Source organism: Malaya genurostris, chromosome 1 (assembly GCF_030247185.1).
Source record: "Malaya genurostris strain Urasoe2022 chromosome 1, Malgen_1.1, whole genome shotgun sequence".
Lineage (NCBI taxonomy): Eukaryota > Metazoa > Arthropoda > Insecta > Diptera > Culicidae > Malaya > Malaya genurostris.
The window spans coordinates 9,316,991-9,334,778 of NC_080570.1; the positions used below are offsets into that span (position 1 = coordinate 9,316,991).

The following is a 17,788-nucleotide window of genomic DNA, read 5'->3' on the forward strand; positions in this document are numbered from 1 at the left end:
TTTGTATATTTGAAACACGAGTAAAACACTGCTGAGGCTGCCAGTTTTTCTTGTTATAAAATTTAGATTTAAATTTTGTAACTGGCATAAATTATGCATCTAGAACTAGAACACTCCTGAACATGCTCTAAGAGCAAGTTCAGCAGCTGAAAGTTTTATATGACAGATCTATAATAGAACTTTAACTGGAACAAACGTATCTCCAGTAAGCCGTTCTAGTTTTATTTATTCGAACATTTCTACTGTCAAATTTAAAACTGGTATACACTGCTGTTCTATTTTTTTGTATGTTTGAAACACGAGTAAAACGCTGCTGGGGCTGCCAGTTTTTCTTGTTATAATTGTCTCATTTAAATATTAAAATTGTCATGAATTTTGCATCTGTCACTAGAACACTCTTGAATATGCCCTAAGTCTATATAGTCCATAAATGTTGCAGGCTCGAAAAGCTTTAAGCTAGGGGTGACGGAGATATTTTGGTCACTCTAATATATTGTTCTCTGTCGTACATATTTCTGGATGTGATTGAAATGAAGTACATCAAATTTAAACTGAAGTCTCAGAATTTTAAACATCTTTCCATTCTTCAACAGGTTAGGTATGAATATTTTCTTCATTTTGGATTACAAACAAAAATATGACCGCCGGTCTAATTATATTAAGGACAGTACAGTAACAGTACCTCCGTTACCCTAATAGAGACATCACACTGTCGAAGATTCAGTTCCGGTTTACACAGCTTGGATTCTGATTGAGTTAATGTTTGGATTTCTCACGAATTGACGAGGTAGTATTTTATTTGCTCTGTAGTGTTAGAGTGGCGCAGATGACAAAAGGGTTTTCTTCGAACTCGGATGTAATCACGTAATCATACTAGGACTTGAATAAAACGTTCTCAACAATCAACTTTCGATCCATTTGGGCTATAGGAAAAGTTCAACCCGTGAAATAATTATTCTACTTTGTACGACCCGTCTGATCCCGGTTTTTCATTTACGGACTGTTTGTCACTTAGCTGGTATAAATTCCTAACTTCCAGTCATGATTGCCGTTCGTTTTGAATTTCGATTTGTATGTAATTCACCTGGCCTGGGCTGGCGCAACGCCATCCGAAGCAGCAACAACAACAACAACGGCAGCAACCGAACGGTAGGAGAAGTAAAGGACTATTCACACATTTCAGTTCCGTGGCGGTTCAGTGAAAGTGCCCTAAGTGCGCCGTCAGTGTTCTTTTTTATCGGTACCCTTCCGTTCCGTTTCCGTGTTGTTTCCGTTCCGGCACAGCCAATGCAATGACATACCGACTTCAGTGAAAATGAAAAATATCGGTGACGACGAATTTGAGTTTGCCGGACGGACGCGACATTGACGGCGAGCTGCACTGAAACGGCACTGTGCTGGATAGGTGTGAATGCGCGCATAGAAAACGAATGAAATAATATCAGTATCCGTGCACGGTGTTGTGCCCGCACTGAACCGGACCGGATATGTGTGAATAGTCCTTAAAAGGAGAGAAGTGGAGATGACGGCTGTCGCTTCGATACCTGGGACGTCTTATCGGTTGCTTATTCGCACTTGAACATTCGCGTCGAACGGTCGTCATCCCGCCCTGAACCAACAGCCGCCCAGTCGGTCGAGAACTGCGAGAACTCCAAACTCCGAGAACAGAACCCGCGACGGTACCGGATGGACATCGTCGAGTACCACTTTGTGATTGTTATTTGTCTTTGATAGAATTCGCGTTTAGTTGAAAGTTTAGTGGAAAAAAACGAAAAACTACTCGCGATAAGACAAAAATTGCATGTGACGGTTTGTTTTATCTGTTAGAACATATGAATTGGTGAGAGTGGCTGAGACTCGGTCCGGATCTTCTCTCTCACCGCAGCATCTCAGGTATCTCACAAGCCATCAATTAGCAGCGATTAAATCGACGCCCCTGTCGACTCTGGTAACGTCGATCGGCGCACCTTCCGATCAGGATCCATTCAAGACACGGATATCGCTGAACCATAAGGTAAGCAACAGTAAGTTCTACCCAAAAATAGAAAAAAATAATGCCTTATTCATTTGACTGTTCTGCGAATCAGCATGAATAAATTTAGAAATTTAAAACCGGAATCCCATCTCGTGCTTCGCCGGTGACAAACGTGCGTATGCTAATTTTGAAAGATTTCCGAACAATCCTTCCTGCAGTCTCGCGGTCGTTCGGTCGTGTACCGTGATTTATGAAAAAATTATGAAATAATTTTGAATTTTTACCACAATGCTTTTTAGAGCATGTTCGGAACCTCGAGACGTATCCGTTTCCATTTTATTTATTCGAACAGTTTAGCTGTCAAATTTAGAACTGGTAAACGATACGCTTGTATTTTTTTTACTACTAAACAAAACTCAAGATAGAATGGTCAATGATTTTTCATATACCCTTCAGGTGGGACCCCTCGATGAACTCGGTTCACCGTCAGCCGTGTTCAATGACTAATTGAACCGAAACAGTAAACGTCATGTCGCTAAAGGTGCCGTAACTATGACGATATTTGATTTCATATTACTAACAAATCGAGTTCAAAAATGCATGATATCGAACGATTTTGCATCACATTCCGCGACATTTGAATTTTGATGTAGAAGTAACTTATTATATTCGACTAACCTAGTATTTAATTAGTGTGATACGTTTCAATTCGCGTTAGAAGCAATTGAACCGAACAATCTTCTGCTCAGAACTTATGAACTTGTTTATTTTCTTCCGGCGTTGTAGTGTAACCATGGTATTTTTGCGACGCTTTTTTCTACATAACTCATGGCTTGGAGTTGCAGTTACTCAAATTCATAAACTGCACTCTCATTGAACATAACTCAAAATTGAGTGACACATCACTCAAATTCATAAAAAGTGCATGTACTCTAAACTTGAGTTACCACCTATCTACTCATTTTTGCGTTAAGGGACGAAATTGTCAAAACTTGAGTAATTTGTACTCAAAATAAGAAAAAAAATATTTTGTTCAAAATTTCAGTAAGTTCAACTCAAAATTTGAGTTCCTTGCTCTCAAAATGAAGAAATTTTTCTTCGTTAATTTTCAAATACAAAGTTATTCTTCTTGCTTTTGAAAAAAACCGTTTCCTTTTAAACGGCTTGGAGTTTTGATATCCTTATATTGCGCTTTTCACTAAGCCTAATTGAAACCACAAAACATCTAACAGATCGGCTGAAAAGTTCGTATCGTTTCTATGAGAGGGCGCCACTAGAATTAAATCCATACCATTTTCAGTTAGTACCAACCTTCAAAAGATACGTGTATAAATTTGACAGCTGTCTGATTATTGTGAGATATTGCATTTTGAGTGAAGCTACTTTTGTTATTGTGAAAAAATGGAAAAAAAGGAATTTCGTGTGTTGATGAAACACTACTTTTTGATGAAAAAAAGTGCCGCTGATACCAAAAAATGGCTTGATGAGTGTTATCCAGAGCAACAATCGTAAGTGGTTTGCAAAATTTCGTACTGGTCATATGAGCACCGGAGACGATGAACGCAGTGGACGTCCAAAAGAGGCTGTTACCGATGAAAACGTGAAAAAAATCCACAAAATGATTTTCAATGACCGTAAAGTGAAGTTGATCGAGATAGCTGACACCCTAAAGATATTAAAGGAACGTGTTGGACATATTAGCTTTGTGCAAAATGGGTGCCGCGTGAGCTCACAATCGATCAAAAACAACAACCAATTGATGATTCTGAGCAGTGTTTGGAGCTGTTATATCGAAATAAAACCGATTTTTTTCGTCGATATATAACAATGGACGAAACATGGCTCCATCACTTCACTCCGGAGTCCAATCGACAGTCAGCTGAGTGGACTGCACGCGATGAACCGAACCCAAAGCGTGGAAAGACTCAACAATCGGCCGGTAAGGTTATGGCGTCTGTATTTTGGGATTCGCATGGTATAATTTTCATCGACTACCTTGAAAAGGGAAAAACCATCAACAGTGACTATTATATAGCGTTATTAGAGCGTTTGAAGGACGAAATTTCATAAAAACGGCCTCATTTGAAGAAAAAAAACAAGTTTTGTTTCATCAAGACCGTGTCACAAGTCGATGAAAACCATGCTGAAATTGAACGAATTGGGCTTCGAATTGCTCCCTCATCCACCGTATTCTCCAGATTTGGCCCCCAGTGACTTTTTCCTGTTCTCAGACCTCAAGAGAATGCTCGCTGGTAAAAAATTTAGAAGCAATGAAGAGGTAATCGCTGAAACTGAGGCCTATTTTGAGGCAAAGGACAAATCGTACTACAAAAATGGTATCGAAAAGTTAGAAGATCGCTATAATCGTTGTATCGCCTCTGATGGCAATTATGTTGAATAATAAAAACGAATTTTGGCAGAAAAATGTGTGATTCTATTAAACGATACGAACTTTTCAGCCGAACTGTTATGATTGACGTTGATTCATGTTTTTAGAACCGGATCTAGAAACGGCAATGAAAAACGACGTGTTCTTGCATTCCTGAATTCGATTTGAATATTCCGATAATGAAAACGCACTGAACTGCAAGAAGAATATTTTTCTCTGAATGGTTTACAAATTCAACATTTGCTGTAATGTTTGTATAAATGCGAGAGAACTCATGGCAACGAGTTTATTTTACTAAAATCCATACTCAAATTTTGACATATTGTTCCAGTTTATGAATTTGAATAATCGCAACTCAAACCATGAGTTATGTTCAAAGAGCGTGTGGAACAATATGTCAAAATTTGAATATGGATTTAAGTAAAATTTACCTAACATATGCCATGAGTTCTCTCGCATTTATTGATACATTAGAGTAAGTGTGGAGTTTTCAAACATTTGAGTGAAAAAACACTTCTTGCAGTTCGGTGCGTTTTCATTATCGGAATATTCTAATCGAATTCAGGAATGCAAGAACACTTCGTATTTCATTGCCGTTTCTAGATCCGATTTTTAAAACCGGGCAATCATAAATCATAGTTCATCATAGTGTTTTCAATAGAAATTTTGTGATTTCAATTATGATAAGTGAGACGTCTAACATATGAATATCAAAACCATTTAATTTCAACTCCAAACCGGGTAAAAGGAAATGGTTTTGGTTCACTTTTTGCGCTTTAAATGGGAAAAAGATTGACTTCAACTAATTTTGAAATAAGTGCACTTTTTATGAATTTTAGTGGTGTGTCACTTAAGGGGCGGGTAGGGTCTAACACTTTTGAAAAATCATTTATTATTTTCTTTATATTTTCGTATAGTAAAATATTTGAAGAATTTTCTGTGAAATTTTCAAGCCTATTGGAACGAAACTCTGGACCTTTATCTATGGCTGTCTCATTCTACGAAGAAGCAAGAGCTTGGCGCACAGGCCCAAAATTTCTACTTCGATTGACTTCAAAACTTGACAAAACATTCTTCAAATGTTTCGTTGTAATAAATTATAAAAGAAAGAATAAAATTTTTGGAATTACTCCCTGGAGTAATTAATTGTTTCCATTGATTTAATAGACAAAAACCTTTAAACGCGTTTGCTTCGAAAGCAGGGTTTTAAAGTCCGTGTCCATCGTCATTCAAAAACTACTGCACTAATTTTTTTCAAATTTTGCACACACTTTCTACATATAAAAAACCAGACCCCAAATTTTCCTTTTCGTTGTTTGTTACTTTGGGGAGGTTTACCAGCTACAAAATGGTCTATTTTTTCGTGAAAAATCCTAGTTTTCACTGTGGCCAACCACCAAAAATTTTAAAAATTAAAAAAAAATCAAACAGAAACGTTGGGGTCTAGAAAACTTCTACTCTGATCATGTTGCGTTCATTTGTTCAATTCTGCGCTGAGATACGCCGGACACCACAAATCATGATTTTCTAGAAGCGTCCTCAAAAATACCTCTTCAGCGACTTATTTCTCAATATTTTTCCACGAAAAAATTACAAAATGTTGTTCGAATGATGCTTTTTAACATTTTTAACATGCCAAATATTTGCACCACCTCCCCCCTCTAAGGTTTGAGTTATGTTCAATGAGGGTGTATGTTTATCGACGATTTTCTTTGATTTTTAACAATGAACTAATAAAAAGTATGCCATTCCGATCAGAAGAAAATAGTTAAAGCATACCTTGTCTCCAACTAGCAAAAGAGCTTAAAGTGATATTTGTGAGGTTGAATTCAGAGCTAAAATAGCTAAACAGAATACATAAAATTGTCACCCGCATGATCAAATATATTATATATCAATAAGGATCACTCTTGCGATTCACGAGGGACATCACAGTAACATCAAAGATAAATAATAAAGACATGTATGTGCCTACAAAAATTTAAAAAAATCTGGTGCGTTCCCGGTACTTTCTAAAATGACCGCACTCACCGCTTGGTGGAGCGCGAGATTAATTGCATTGTTATCATTTCAAATAAAGTGTGCCATGCAATGTTGCAAATATTCTTCGTGTAACTAATTCATTCATCTTCCTCGCTGTGATTATACTGCCTTCGAATATGCCAGTCTCGAACAACGTTGAACTATTCACTGCTCGAAAGAGAGAAGGGTGCGAAAGGAATAAGCAATAATCGTAGAGAACCCGAATATACTAATCCATTCTTCGCTGCTGGTATACATCGTGCATGTTCGTTTTATACATTCGTTTGTCATTCGTTCATTTATTTTATTCTTCGAATTGGTTCGAATAGCGTCACGGCGAAGATCGTTGGTTTCCATTCTTCGCGAAGCATTCTTCATCTAATAAATTCATCCTATCTCGTTGCGTAGCAGCAATGGGAGAATGCTGGAATATGGTTCATCACATACACATAAGACTATGGTAATAGTGCGGGGGGAAACATCTTAATTTGCATGTTTCAAAGACAGCACGAACGATCATCGCGAATTAGGTTTGGCGATGATCGCTGTATGAATATTCGTTCGATATTCGCGTTAAGTCATTCGGAGGTATGTCCAATGCGAATAACAACTGCAAGGAATAGATATTCGTGCGAGTAACGAAGCAGCATCGGCTTCGTTCGCGCCCGAATATACGGACAAGTCCGAATACCAGAACGATTATCGAACAAAGGCGAAGGAAAGCGAGCGATGTTCATAGACATTCGTTGTATTTTTGATATTCGAGCAACATTGGTGCCATGAGTAGATAATAAAAATCAAGAAAATACAGTACATCGACTTTAAAAATACAGTACATTTTACCGTACGCATTTTTCTAAAAATAGTGAATAAAAAAGAAAAACAAATAAATTTTGTCAGTATCTTACGAGGAAAACAGATTGAAAAAATGACATGCGAATACAACTATGTAATGGAAATGGCGAAAAAGCCACCGCACCGTTTTGCCAATTAAACTATCCTGCATGTGAAACACACGAAAAAAACAGTCTAACTGAACAAAAGAACCGAGCATGTTTAGCTGTGCTCGGGTACCACGGTGTTCATTTGTAGTCATTTCTCTACAGCAACCTCTCCGCCAGTTGTTTCGTCCCTCAATTAGTCTGTTCCCGATCAACAAGCCGTAACAAGTTTATAATAAAAAAGGTGTTTTCATAGCAAGTGATGAAACAAGTCTGGTCTCGTTAGTAGTTAAAATATCAAAATTTTCTAACAAGTATCAAAAAGAGAAATAATTTAGATACGATGTGTTGATCGGGTTTTTACGTGTGTTTCATATGCAGGGTAGCTCAATTGGCAAAACGATTTCCCTAGATAGCAGCTAGCTACGGGTTCGAGTCTCGTCTCTGCGATAGCGTTTTTTGCGCTTTTCATAACACAGTTGTATTCGCATTTTGATTTAGAGTATATTTTCTTTTTTTCTTATTTTTAATCATCAAAATTTTGCTAATTGTGACGCGGTCTGAACAAGAATTATTCATGAAAAAATTGTTGTGTTCTCATTCACATTCGCTACGTACTGCCACATATCGAAATTCGATGCGTCAAAGATTTAAAATTTTGTATTATTTTTAGTGTGAAAAATACGGTACATTTCAGTGTAGAAATACAGTACAAATTACAATACAGTACATTTGAGGGTATAAAACAGTACGCAGTATTTAGCTCAAAAATACAGTACGGATACGAGCGTTAGTTATCACTCAAGTTAATATTCATTTTCGTCCTTGTTTTATGTAAAAAAAAGAAACTTCTGGAGGGATTTGAAGCGTGCCTACACCAGAGCGACCACTACACCCATTCGTATATTCTTCTACCGACATTCCATTTCTGCGCCTAAAGAAAATAATAAGAAGTCCTTACCAGAATCGAATAAGTTCATTGACTTGGGAACGACTTCAAAACTTACTGTTCTGGTTACGGTAACTGAACGATGACGATGCCGCCCATTCCGGTCGCAAACCAAAAAAAACCTTCGAGCGAGCCCATTTTTTTCCGGAATAATCACCCAAACCCAAACCAAGCACGAGGAAGAAGAACCAAAAGGAACTGAATCGGACAAAAGTGAAAGGATTATGGCAAAGTGCATCGACCATTCCCGGGTGCAACGGCGTCCGAGTCGACAACGGACCTGCATCAACAAGGCAACCAACGGTGACCCTGAAAGATAGAGGTAGTTTGTTGGCCCAGCTTCTCAGTACCTTCCTCGACTTCCCAGCCTCAGCTCAACTCGGGGATTCACGAGAAATGCAATTGCGTCGATGCTGTTTCGAGTGCTTCCGCGGAAGCGTGGTTCTGACACGTGCAGTCCGATACCAACACGAATGAATGGCTGATGCTGATTAATTCGATCTCGCATTCATCAGATTTACACGCTATTAAAGCATTCTAATTAACTGCTGCTCGTAGAGTTTTCTGATCACTGGAGAGCAAACAAATACTCGTAGAATTGTACCGAATTACGACTAGTAGGAAATTAGTATGTAAGAGGCAAGGTTTGCACATTTTGTTTTATCGCTGGTTGCTTCGATCAATTGCTTGATATAGCTGCTATAAAATAAAGTGATGTTGCACACCAACTGAAATTAAACTTCGTCGCTGGCTGACCGAAAAATTGGCAATTTCAAAGTTTTATAATATGTTACATACTTGTACAGCTGATTTTATTTTTTGCGCTAGGTCAAGTTTGTGAAAATTTGTGTGGTAACACTGACGAATCCATGCAAAACTGTGTTCACCAGAGCGTGTTTGATGGCGTCTTTTCCCAAGATCCTTCTCGATTGCACGAGTTTTTCGGTATCTTTCAGATCGGAAATGGTTGTTGGTTGGCGAGGTTAAACCAGGCAGGGTAGTAAATTTCAACTCAATTACAGGCTAACGATCCAATCGTCAATTGAAATAAATATCGATGCGATCATCGTTTGAACGCTTCGTTCGGTTTTGATTAGCTCAGTTCAGCTTAGCTCAGCCGCCGGACCGGACCTTGAAAGAACGAAATACCCTAGCCTTCGCCCGAGACGATGATATGTTACCGACCGCACCTCGCCGATTCCGATTCCGCACCCGTGCATCCGAGAAAAAAAAACATTGGCATCAATTTGGAAACAGGTGCTAAAGTGATACTGCGCGGATAGATAAAAGACGAGACTGCTTGAAATTCGAAAAGCAGCGGACGATTCCCCGTGATTCTCTCCGGGAAATACATCATGAGTGAGCGCTGTCGCTTGACATTTGCGGTAGAAGCGTAGCGTATGTTCAAATATTCGTGGTTCGGTGTGACCGTGCGAACTGGAAGTTGATAACAGTTTGTTACTTTGGAATTACCGCTGCGGTCACTTTGAGTACGTTCGGCAAATAATCAGTACCGAACTCAGCACTGTTTGTATTGCAAATATGGAAAATATAATGATATTTTTACAACTACCTGTTACTTTTTGTCGTGACGTAATGTATCAACATAATTTTTGATACATGCCATCTAAAATATGATTATCAATTTATCATCCTTTTAGCCTGCGCAGTTGACTGAGCAGGAAGTAAAGCAAGTGCATCATTCCGGTTGGTTCAGGTCCAGAGCTCAGCTCTAGTTCCAGTATTCAGCTGTCATATGTGTATAAAAAAATTGGTAGTGTAATAGTAACCTTTTTATCATCGCAATGTTACCACAAACGAATTTCCAGCCATGACAGTCACGATCTTTTTTTGGCACACATTCACGGTCCTCCATGAAACTAGCAACTATGATGATAAACTGGTTGCACTGCTGAGTTCCCATCATCATATTTATAATGAAAAATCGTGAGATCCCTTTCGATTCGTTTTCGTTAGCTCATTTGTATATATAGAGATTTTATGTTACACTTAATATTCTGTTTGTGTTGAAGTAATCGGCATGATCTCTCGTGTATTTAAAATAATCGCGAGAGGACAGATTACAGCAGATATTCATTATAGCAGTTAATTGGAAGTTACAATGTACATTTCGCGTAAGGTACCTACGATTACTTTCTAGTGCAATAAAGAACCTCGGAAAACTCGAAATTCCAAGTGCTAACAGAGTAGATTTCCGACGTTCTGTACTACGAAAAGTCAGAGTGTGAAAGAATCAAAATCTATGGTTAACGAATATATGGAAGAAATGAGCAAACATTGTTGTGAAAGATTTATTGAAAAATTCATCCTCTCTCGACAAATATTTTGTCTCTTTATTCTTAACAGCTTGCATCGAACAAGCTGCTTTGTCAAGGTATCAAGTACCGAAAGAAGAACGAAATGATACGCATTACCAAGACTATACTTATTGTGTAGAACTTTATTTCACTCTGTATGCTTCGGAAATTTAAATAACGATACGACTGGAGATTTTCTCCGACAATTTTCAATAAAACACAGTTTTCCCATTTTAACCAACAACTCGTTAAACAGAACCGAGATGAGTGACAATGTTTACATTCGGTTTTAACATACATAAAATATACATTACATTACATATGTTTAGAAGACGCACAATTGTAAAATATACAATCTGAACTAAACGCTGATTGTCGCATTTGTTGGTTGACACGCCATCGAAGTTCTTCGACATAACCTATAATGCCTTCCCGACAAAGAAAGCAGAAAGGAAGCTTTCTATATATACGCCCTTATTCTGAATAACGGCGTATTGATTTTTCGATCGAATGTGGTTCGATCGAATCATAGCTACCTTTGATTTTGCTAGCGTTATGGGGAATAAAAATGAAATACGAGCGAAAAAACGATACGACGTTATTGAGAATAAGGGCGTATCGCCAACAACAATAATTTGTAGTTATTACACATACTGAATACATCTTAGATTCCCCTTTTGGAATAATTCCTTTTTTTCCAATGACCACCGGTAATTATCTCCGAAATAATTCGTCAGGAACTAACTGCGTAGTGCCAAGCTGAAATGTAAAACGTAAATGACAGTTGTCTTGCCGAAGTTCGGCAAAACTGAACACCTATTTTGAGGTTTCGGCAAAAGCATTTGCTAAACAGCGATGAGTTCAGCACAAAATTTTGCCAAATTTGCGCAAACAGATGCACTTTGCACAAACTTCAGTAAATCTACCAATCGAATCTCGGAAAACATAATGTTGATTACTGAGGAATCAGCAAAATTGTGAGCTTCCGATCTGTTTCGGCATTTTACTTTACCGAACTGGAGAATTGGGTTTAAGTGTGTAGAGGAACACTAAAACAACTGTTTTCATTCGTAAATTTGATTTTCTTTCTTAAATTCTGAATTAAAATTAGTATTAATAAAACATCTCCTTTTCCAAACACATATTTTGTGTTAATTATTTCAAACAACAATAAAGTAAAATCTTTTCCACGCTCTAGTATAGATGACTCGGCAATTCATGGTTCAATACCGAACGCTTTTACCGAGGCCACGGTAATAATTGACAGTTACCAATTCTCGGACTGCTGAGATTCTTAGTAATTAAACATTTTGCCGAGCTCTAGGCTGTGCGAATTTCGGCAATTTTTCCTGCCGAGATTCAGTAGCAATTCTTAATCATCAGGTTTTTAGCGTACAAATAGTAATAGATCGGTGTCGGTGTCGGTACTTTCTGGGGTTAACAGAACATGAATATACAGTATAATGCACCGATATCTTAATTTGATATGCTTAAATGATCGGTCAATGTAACTAACCTCACGTACATTGACAACTTAGAGCGAATGACGAGATTGACCTCTCCTGAAGTGTTATAGTCAATAATGTGGGAACCGAACACAATTCAATGCCGTTTGTTTTTCATTGTACGACTAACTTTTTTTCAGTACTGCTCTATTCTACTGCTGTTTCGAGACGAACTGGAAGAACTTTCAACAGCCGAACAGTATTATGAAATTATATAATATGTGTTGTTGTATATTAGAAACGCTTCGAAAGCACGCCTTTGTTTACCGAGTGCAGCACCTACGGACGCAAGTTTATCGGATCTGTACAGTTTCCATTGAGTGAACAACTATCACGAATTAATTTTATAATTAACACTTAGTCCTCACTAGCGTCGATCATCGGGTTACTGCTGGGTTGCAAACGAATTATCGTATAAACGTAATTAATTTATCGGACCAACCATCTCTCGATCTGATCCGGTCAATCGCATTGAAAATGGGGGGATGACAAACGATTGATAATGAACGTAACCTCTTAGGGTCAGAAAACTTTTCATGTCTGTCGATATCCGGCGCAACCCTTCGAGTCGCCAGGCCGAAATCGATAGCACCGGTAAACAGTGTCAAAGTATTAATTAGCGTTGATCGTGTATTTCAATTGTCGAAGCTCACTAGATTGCGGCGTGTGCGCTGTTCGGAAGTTGCAGTGTCATTCGAGAACGTTGTAATCTAAACAAATGCAAACTCACAACCGAGCAATTGTTTACAGCCGGTTTGCTTAGCGATTTTATACGATATATTTTCCCAGAGAAATCGCCTATCGCTCGTTCCGCCCACGAACAACAACAACAACAAAAACAACAACTTTGAATGCAAAAATGCAATCACCTTCCTCCATATCTGTGTGTTGTTGACGACGAACCGAATAACCGGTTCACCATGTGGCCCTGCGTAACGACATGTCGAAGAAGCCGCTAGGCGATAATTGCACGGGAACAATGGATAACCACCGGTAACAAAACCGTCAAGGTCGACATTTAACGCGAAAGCATAGTTCAGGAGAAACCAGTTCCAGTCTGACAGCCCATGAAATTCCGAAAATATGACATTGTTTTTTCGTTGTCTTTTCCAACAGATCGAATCGCACCGGCACCGGGGATCGGAGCAATGTCAACGGCTGAGGCGTCCCCAAACATTGGGTCCGAGAACAACGGTTTCCAAACGATGACGGCGGGAAGCAACGATGCGGCCAGCAGCTCACCAACGCCAACGGACGGGAAGACGTCATCAGTCAGTTCATCACGGGATACCAAAAGGGAGGCTAGCTGGCCGTCGGTGCTGTTCTACATCCACCTGAACATTCTCGGAGTGTACGGAATTTTTGTCCTATTTTCGCACACCTCAGCGATAACGTTCGTTTTCAGTAAGTCGTATTTCCGTTGTAGTTGATTCCGGGTTTTTACTTTATGTGTGTTTGTATTTTACAGCATCATTCCTAACCTTATGTGGAATACTAGGCGTTACGGCAGGTGCCCATAGACTATGGGCACACAAAGCCTACCAGGCATCCACATTCCTACGGTTTACCCTGATGCTGTTTCAAACTATGGCCGGACAGGTAGGATGCTAAAATTTTCATTTTCTTTCAAATTTTATAATGGATTTTCATCGGTCAGGGTTCCATCTACGACTGGGTTCGCATGCACCGACTGCACCATGAACAGTTCCGCACCACGGACGATCCGTACTACAGCGACAAGGACTTTCTGCACGCGCAAGTGTTTGCCAACATTCGTAAGTTGAGTCCCCGCCAGGAGAAGCTGCTGCAGAACATTGACATGAGCGATCTGGAGGAGGACGGGATCGTAATGTTCCAGAAGCGCTTCTACTGGATTCTCTATCCGGTGATGTTTGTGCTGTTGCCGATCAACGCCCCGCTCGAGTACTGGGGTGATACCGTGCAGGCGGCAATCTTCGTGGCTTTCTCGCTCCGATATCTGCTGGTGCTGAATGTTTCCTGGTTGATCAACTCGGCTCACTTCGTCTGGGGTTTGGATAAAAACCACAAGCAGAGCGATTCCAACATGGTGTTCATCGTGACAAAGAGTTACTGGCCACAGTATCACTATCTGTTGCCATTCGACTACCAAAGCGGTGAATTCGGAACCTACGGTAAGGATCTAGGATCTGATGACTACTGCTGTTTGCCGATAATCATGTTTTTTTTGTCAGGTTCTGGTGGCACCACGGCATTCATACGGGTTTGTGCTGCACTGGGAATGGCCACCAAACTCCAGACCATGACAACGGAAGCCGTCAAGAAGGGTTTAACGATGGCGGTGGACAGCGGTCGACCGATCGTGGACTGTCTGAAGCAAGCCGGCGCCGAAGATATGTGCAACCTGCAACGTGAGCACTATCTGAAGAACGAAAGACTTCACTAGGGCGGACGGGGTTCGTCCGTTGACTGGATCTCGATGGCCTAGTAGAAGCGATTAATTTATTTTTGAGGATTTTTTTGTGACAGACCACTACTTTTTTTCTAGAAAGAACAAAACCAATTAAACACGAACCGGTGTCATAATTTATCAAAGATGACATGCTTTCAAATGTTATTTTCGTTTGAGAACTTGGAACAAGCCACCAAGAAAGTATGAAAATGCTTTCTTCCTCGCAAAATACTCACGAAAATTAACACGCACTCGTGCTCACTCTCTAGGTTAAATTTGGTTTCAAACAAACGGTTTGACAGCAGACAGGCACAGAGACGCCAGATGTGCAGATTTGTCTATAAATCTCCATATTGCCCTTATAAGCTGCAGATTTTTTTCAGATTTCCGAGTGTTTTTGCAGATATTTTGTAGATGTTCAAAGACATTAACACACAGGTAACATAAAAAGCAGACATTTGAAACTGATTCGGTCATTTTTTCGTTTTGCTCTCGGAATCTGCAAAGTGTAATTAATCTTTGGAGAATTTTTGCAATCATTTAAACCCGGCATCTCTGGTTCGACATCAAGCGACGACGACAAAACAAAATGATCGATAAAAAAACTTGGTAGGCGCTGTTTTGCAGCTAAATGCTAAATGTCGTGTCCGATAATCTCTTCGATGTTTCTTTTCAAATAATATTGTTATTTGGATCGAATACTACTTGATAGTGAAACGTAAAACTATAACTAGATTAGACCTCTATTTAATTAATTTAAAGACAGATTGTAGGCCTAAGAACCGTTGGTCGCGTTAGGATGTTCGATCGACCACGTGGCTCGCTCAATTCCTTTCGCGCGTTTTATGTCTCTCATTTGGCTCTCTCGCATATGTTCACGTTGACTCACGATGTTTCCGTGTTGCCAACAAAACATATAAACAAATGCGATTGTTGTTTTAGGCCGTGTGTCTTTTTGCGAATAATTTAAGCTTTTGGTTGAAATCTCACAGTCGAGCAGTTATTGAATCCGTTGTCATAAATGCTCTAGAACTTTGTTTTTTTTTTTAGAGTTCGATAGTAGTTTTCCGACACTAAAAAAGCTTGCAAACTAAAAATCTAGTAAAATCTATTTCTGTGTAATTTTTATCTGCCTTCTTGTACGCAATAAGATTTTACACGAATATGACATAACCGTACAAAAACTTCAAGGGACTGTCTATGCATGGGGATGACTGCGTTTATCGGAGTTTTTGAAGCAGTTTATCGGGTCATTTTTGAGTAGTTTAATGGGAAATTTCCCGAACGATTTTTTAAACAGTTCCGGGAGTAGTTTTATGAGCAAAACTTTCTAGCACTGGAAAAACTAAAACGATTTTTACAATTTTCAAAATGGAATTGAATTGGCAACAACGAGTTTGCATTAAATTTTGCGTTAAAAACAGTTTCAATGGTAAGACGACATTGCAAATGTGAGAAGAGTGTTTCGATACTCTGAAGAAAGCAGTCGTTTATCAGTGGCACGAACGTTTCAGAATTGGCCGTGAGTGAAGTATTTTCAACAAATTATTGCCTGAACAAAAAGGTCATTGTTGTTTCATTGAGTACTAATACCGATATGGATAATATTTCACCAAATGTTTATGTAAACATGAAGAACAATTCGTTTCAGCTCGAACTGAAATGTTTTTTGGATTTATTATTTGTACAAAGTATTTAGCCGTTTCCATGAATAGTACGTTTAAGACGTATGTTTCAAATTATTTTTTTTGAAATGGTGATGAATTTGATATTCCACCTGACGATGTCTTTGACATTTTGTGGTGAATATTCTGTGAAATTAACTCATTAAGTTTACTGCCCGAGTTGATTTTTTTCGGACTGGAGAACTGCTGAAAACTGCAACGCTTGGAATGGCATACCTCTTTTGGTTCATCGAATATCTCGACTTTTAAGGCCTATATCATAAATCTACCGTGATGAAGTCTAAATAATTAAGTATAGATACGATTAGTACATAAAAACATGTATGTTTTCGTGATAAAAAATAAGTTTTGTATTTTTTTGCTATAGTTTCAATACGTCCGCGTTTTTATCCGCATTAATTTCCTTGTAGCGTTCGATAAAAGTAGAGAAGAGGAAAGAAATAAAATCGGCTCAACAAGGTTCCTGAACACAAAGACGTAAAGACTATTCTCAGGCCCTAAACTCGAGTGTGCAAACTGTGAATCAAATGAAATAAATCCAAAGACACTGTAGAAACTCTTAGAGAAGTTAGACCCGAGACGCCATCGTACAAACTTCTTTCTTCTCATACCAAAGAAATGCCACACACAAAGTTCATATCGACTCAGTGCAAAACCCAACCACTTGAAAATTTAATACCATGTCACCGTTTACAAAACGAGGTCATACTTCATAGTAAGACTTTGTTCATAATTTTAAAATTCTTTATTTATTCTTTCAAATATATGTCGTCCTTCTCAAAGTAATCCCCCTCGGCCCAATACAATTGTGCCAACGCTTTTTTTCCAACCCTCGAAACAGTTGTTAAAGTCAATTTCCCGAATAGCCTTTAATGGGCGTAGCGATTCATTGTCGTTTGATGTCTTCAATTGACTCAAAACGGTTTTCCCGGAGCGGTCGTTTGAGTTTACTGAATAGCCAGAAATCACACGGAGATTAGTCAGGCGAATACGGTGGTTGTGGAACGATTTTGGTTGAATTTTTGGCAAAAACAGTCACGAAGAATCAATGCAGTATGCGACGGTGCATTATCGTGATGCAAAAAACAAGAGGCCCATAATTTGGGACTCTTTTTAGGAAAAGCTTCGTACAAATGACGCATAATGCTCAAATAGTATTCCATATTGACAGTTTGACCGGTCGGAAGGAATTCGGAGTGCAGTTGATGTTGATGGCCGTCCTGGACGTGGTTCGTCATCAACGCATTCTCGACCCTCTTTGAATAACTTGTACCAATCGAAAACACTTGCTCGCGAAATATAATTATCACCGAAGGCTATTGGTAACGTTCTGAACGTTTCGGCACCGGAATTTTGTTTCCGCTCACAAAATTTAATGGAACTTCGACTAACGGTTTCCACGCGAAATATAATTCAAAAGTCTCAATACGTTATGCCCACAGTAGTACCAACCAAGTTCTGGTATAGTGGTAAGAATTCTTTCATTTGCTTACTCGTAGATCAAAATTTGACATCCGCTAAGTCTGACATCCGCTAAGTCTGACATCGTTTGCACATCTCTTGCCTCTGATTG

General features: G+C 38.9%; 1 protein-coding gene across 2 annotated transcripts; it reads left to right on the forward strand.

Annotated features, from left to right (window-relative positions):
• The first annotated feature begins 1,523 nt into the window (after nucleotides 1–1,523).
• LOC131431745 (acyl-CoA Delta-9 desaturase-like) lies at nucleotides 1,524–14,652 on the forward strand. Of its 2 annotated transcripts, none has more exons than XM_058597625.1 (5): nucleotides 1,524–2,014; nucleotides 13,216–13,503; nucleotides 13,568–13,698; nucleotides 13,757–14,252; nucleotides 14,313–14,652. In XM_058597625.1, exons 2-5 carry the CDS (start codon nucleotides 13,248–13,250, stop codon nucleotides 14,522–14,524), a joined length of 1,095 nt encoding a protein of 364 aa, XP_058453608.1. In that variant the 5' UTR covers nucleotides 1,524–2,014; nucleotides 13,216–13,247; the 3' UTR covers nucleotides 14,525–14,652. The 2 variants fall into 2 exon arrangements, with proteins under 2 accessions (XP_058453608.1, XP_058453613.1); XM_058597630.1 differs by lacking the exon at nucleotides 1,524–2,014 and adding an exon at nucleotides 13,074–13,092.
• Nucleotides 14,653–17,788: the final 3,136 nt, after the last annotated feature.

Excerpts from the sequence above, each read along its gene's own strand:
- LOC131431745 (XM_058597625.1), top strand. The coding sequence starts at position 13,248 with ATGTCAACGGCTGAGGCGTCCCCAAACATTGGGTCCGAGAACAACGGT. Across the intron at positions 13,504-13,567 it reads AGCGATAACGTTCGTTTTCA|CATCATTCCTAACCTTATGT; the intron begins GTAAGTCGTATT and ends TGTATTTTACAG. Across the intron at positions 13,699-13,756 it reads TTCAAACTATGGCCGGACAG|GGTTCCATCTACGACTGGGT; the intron begins GTAGGATGCTAA and ends TTCATCGGTCAG.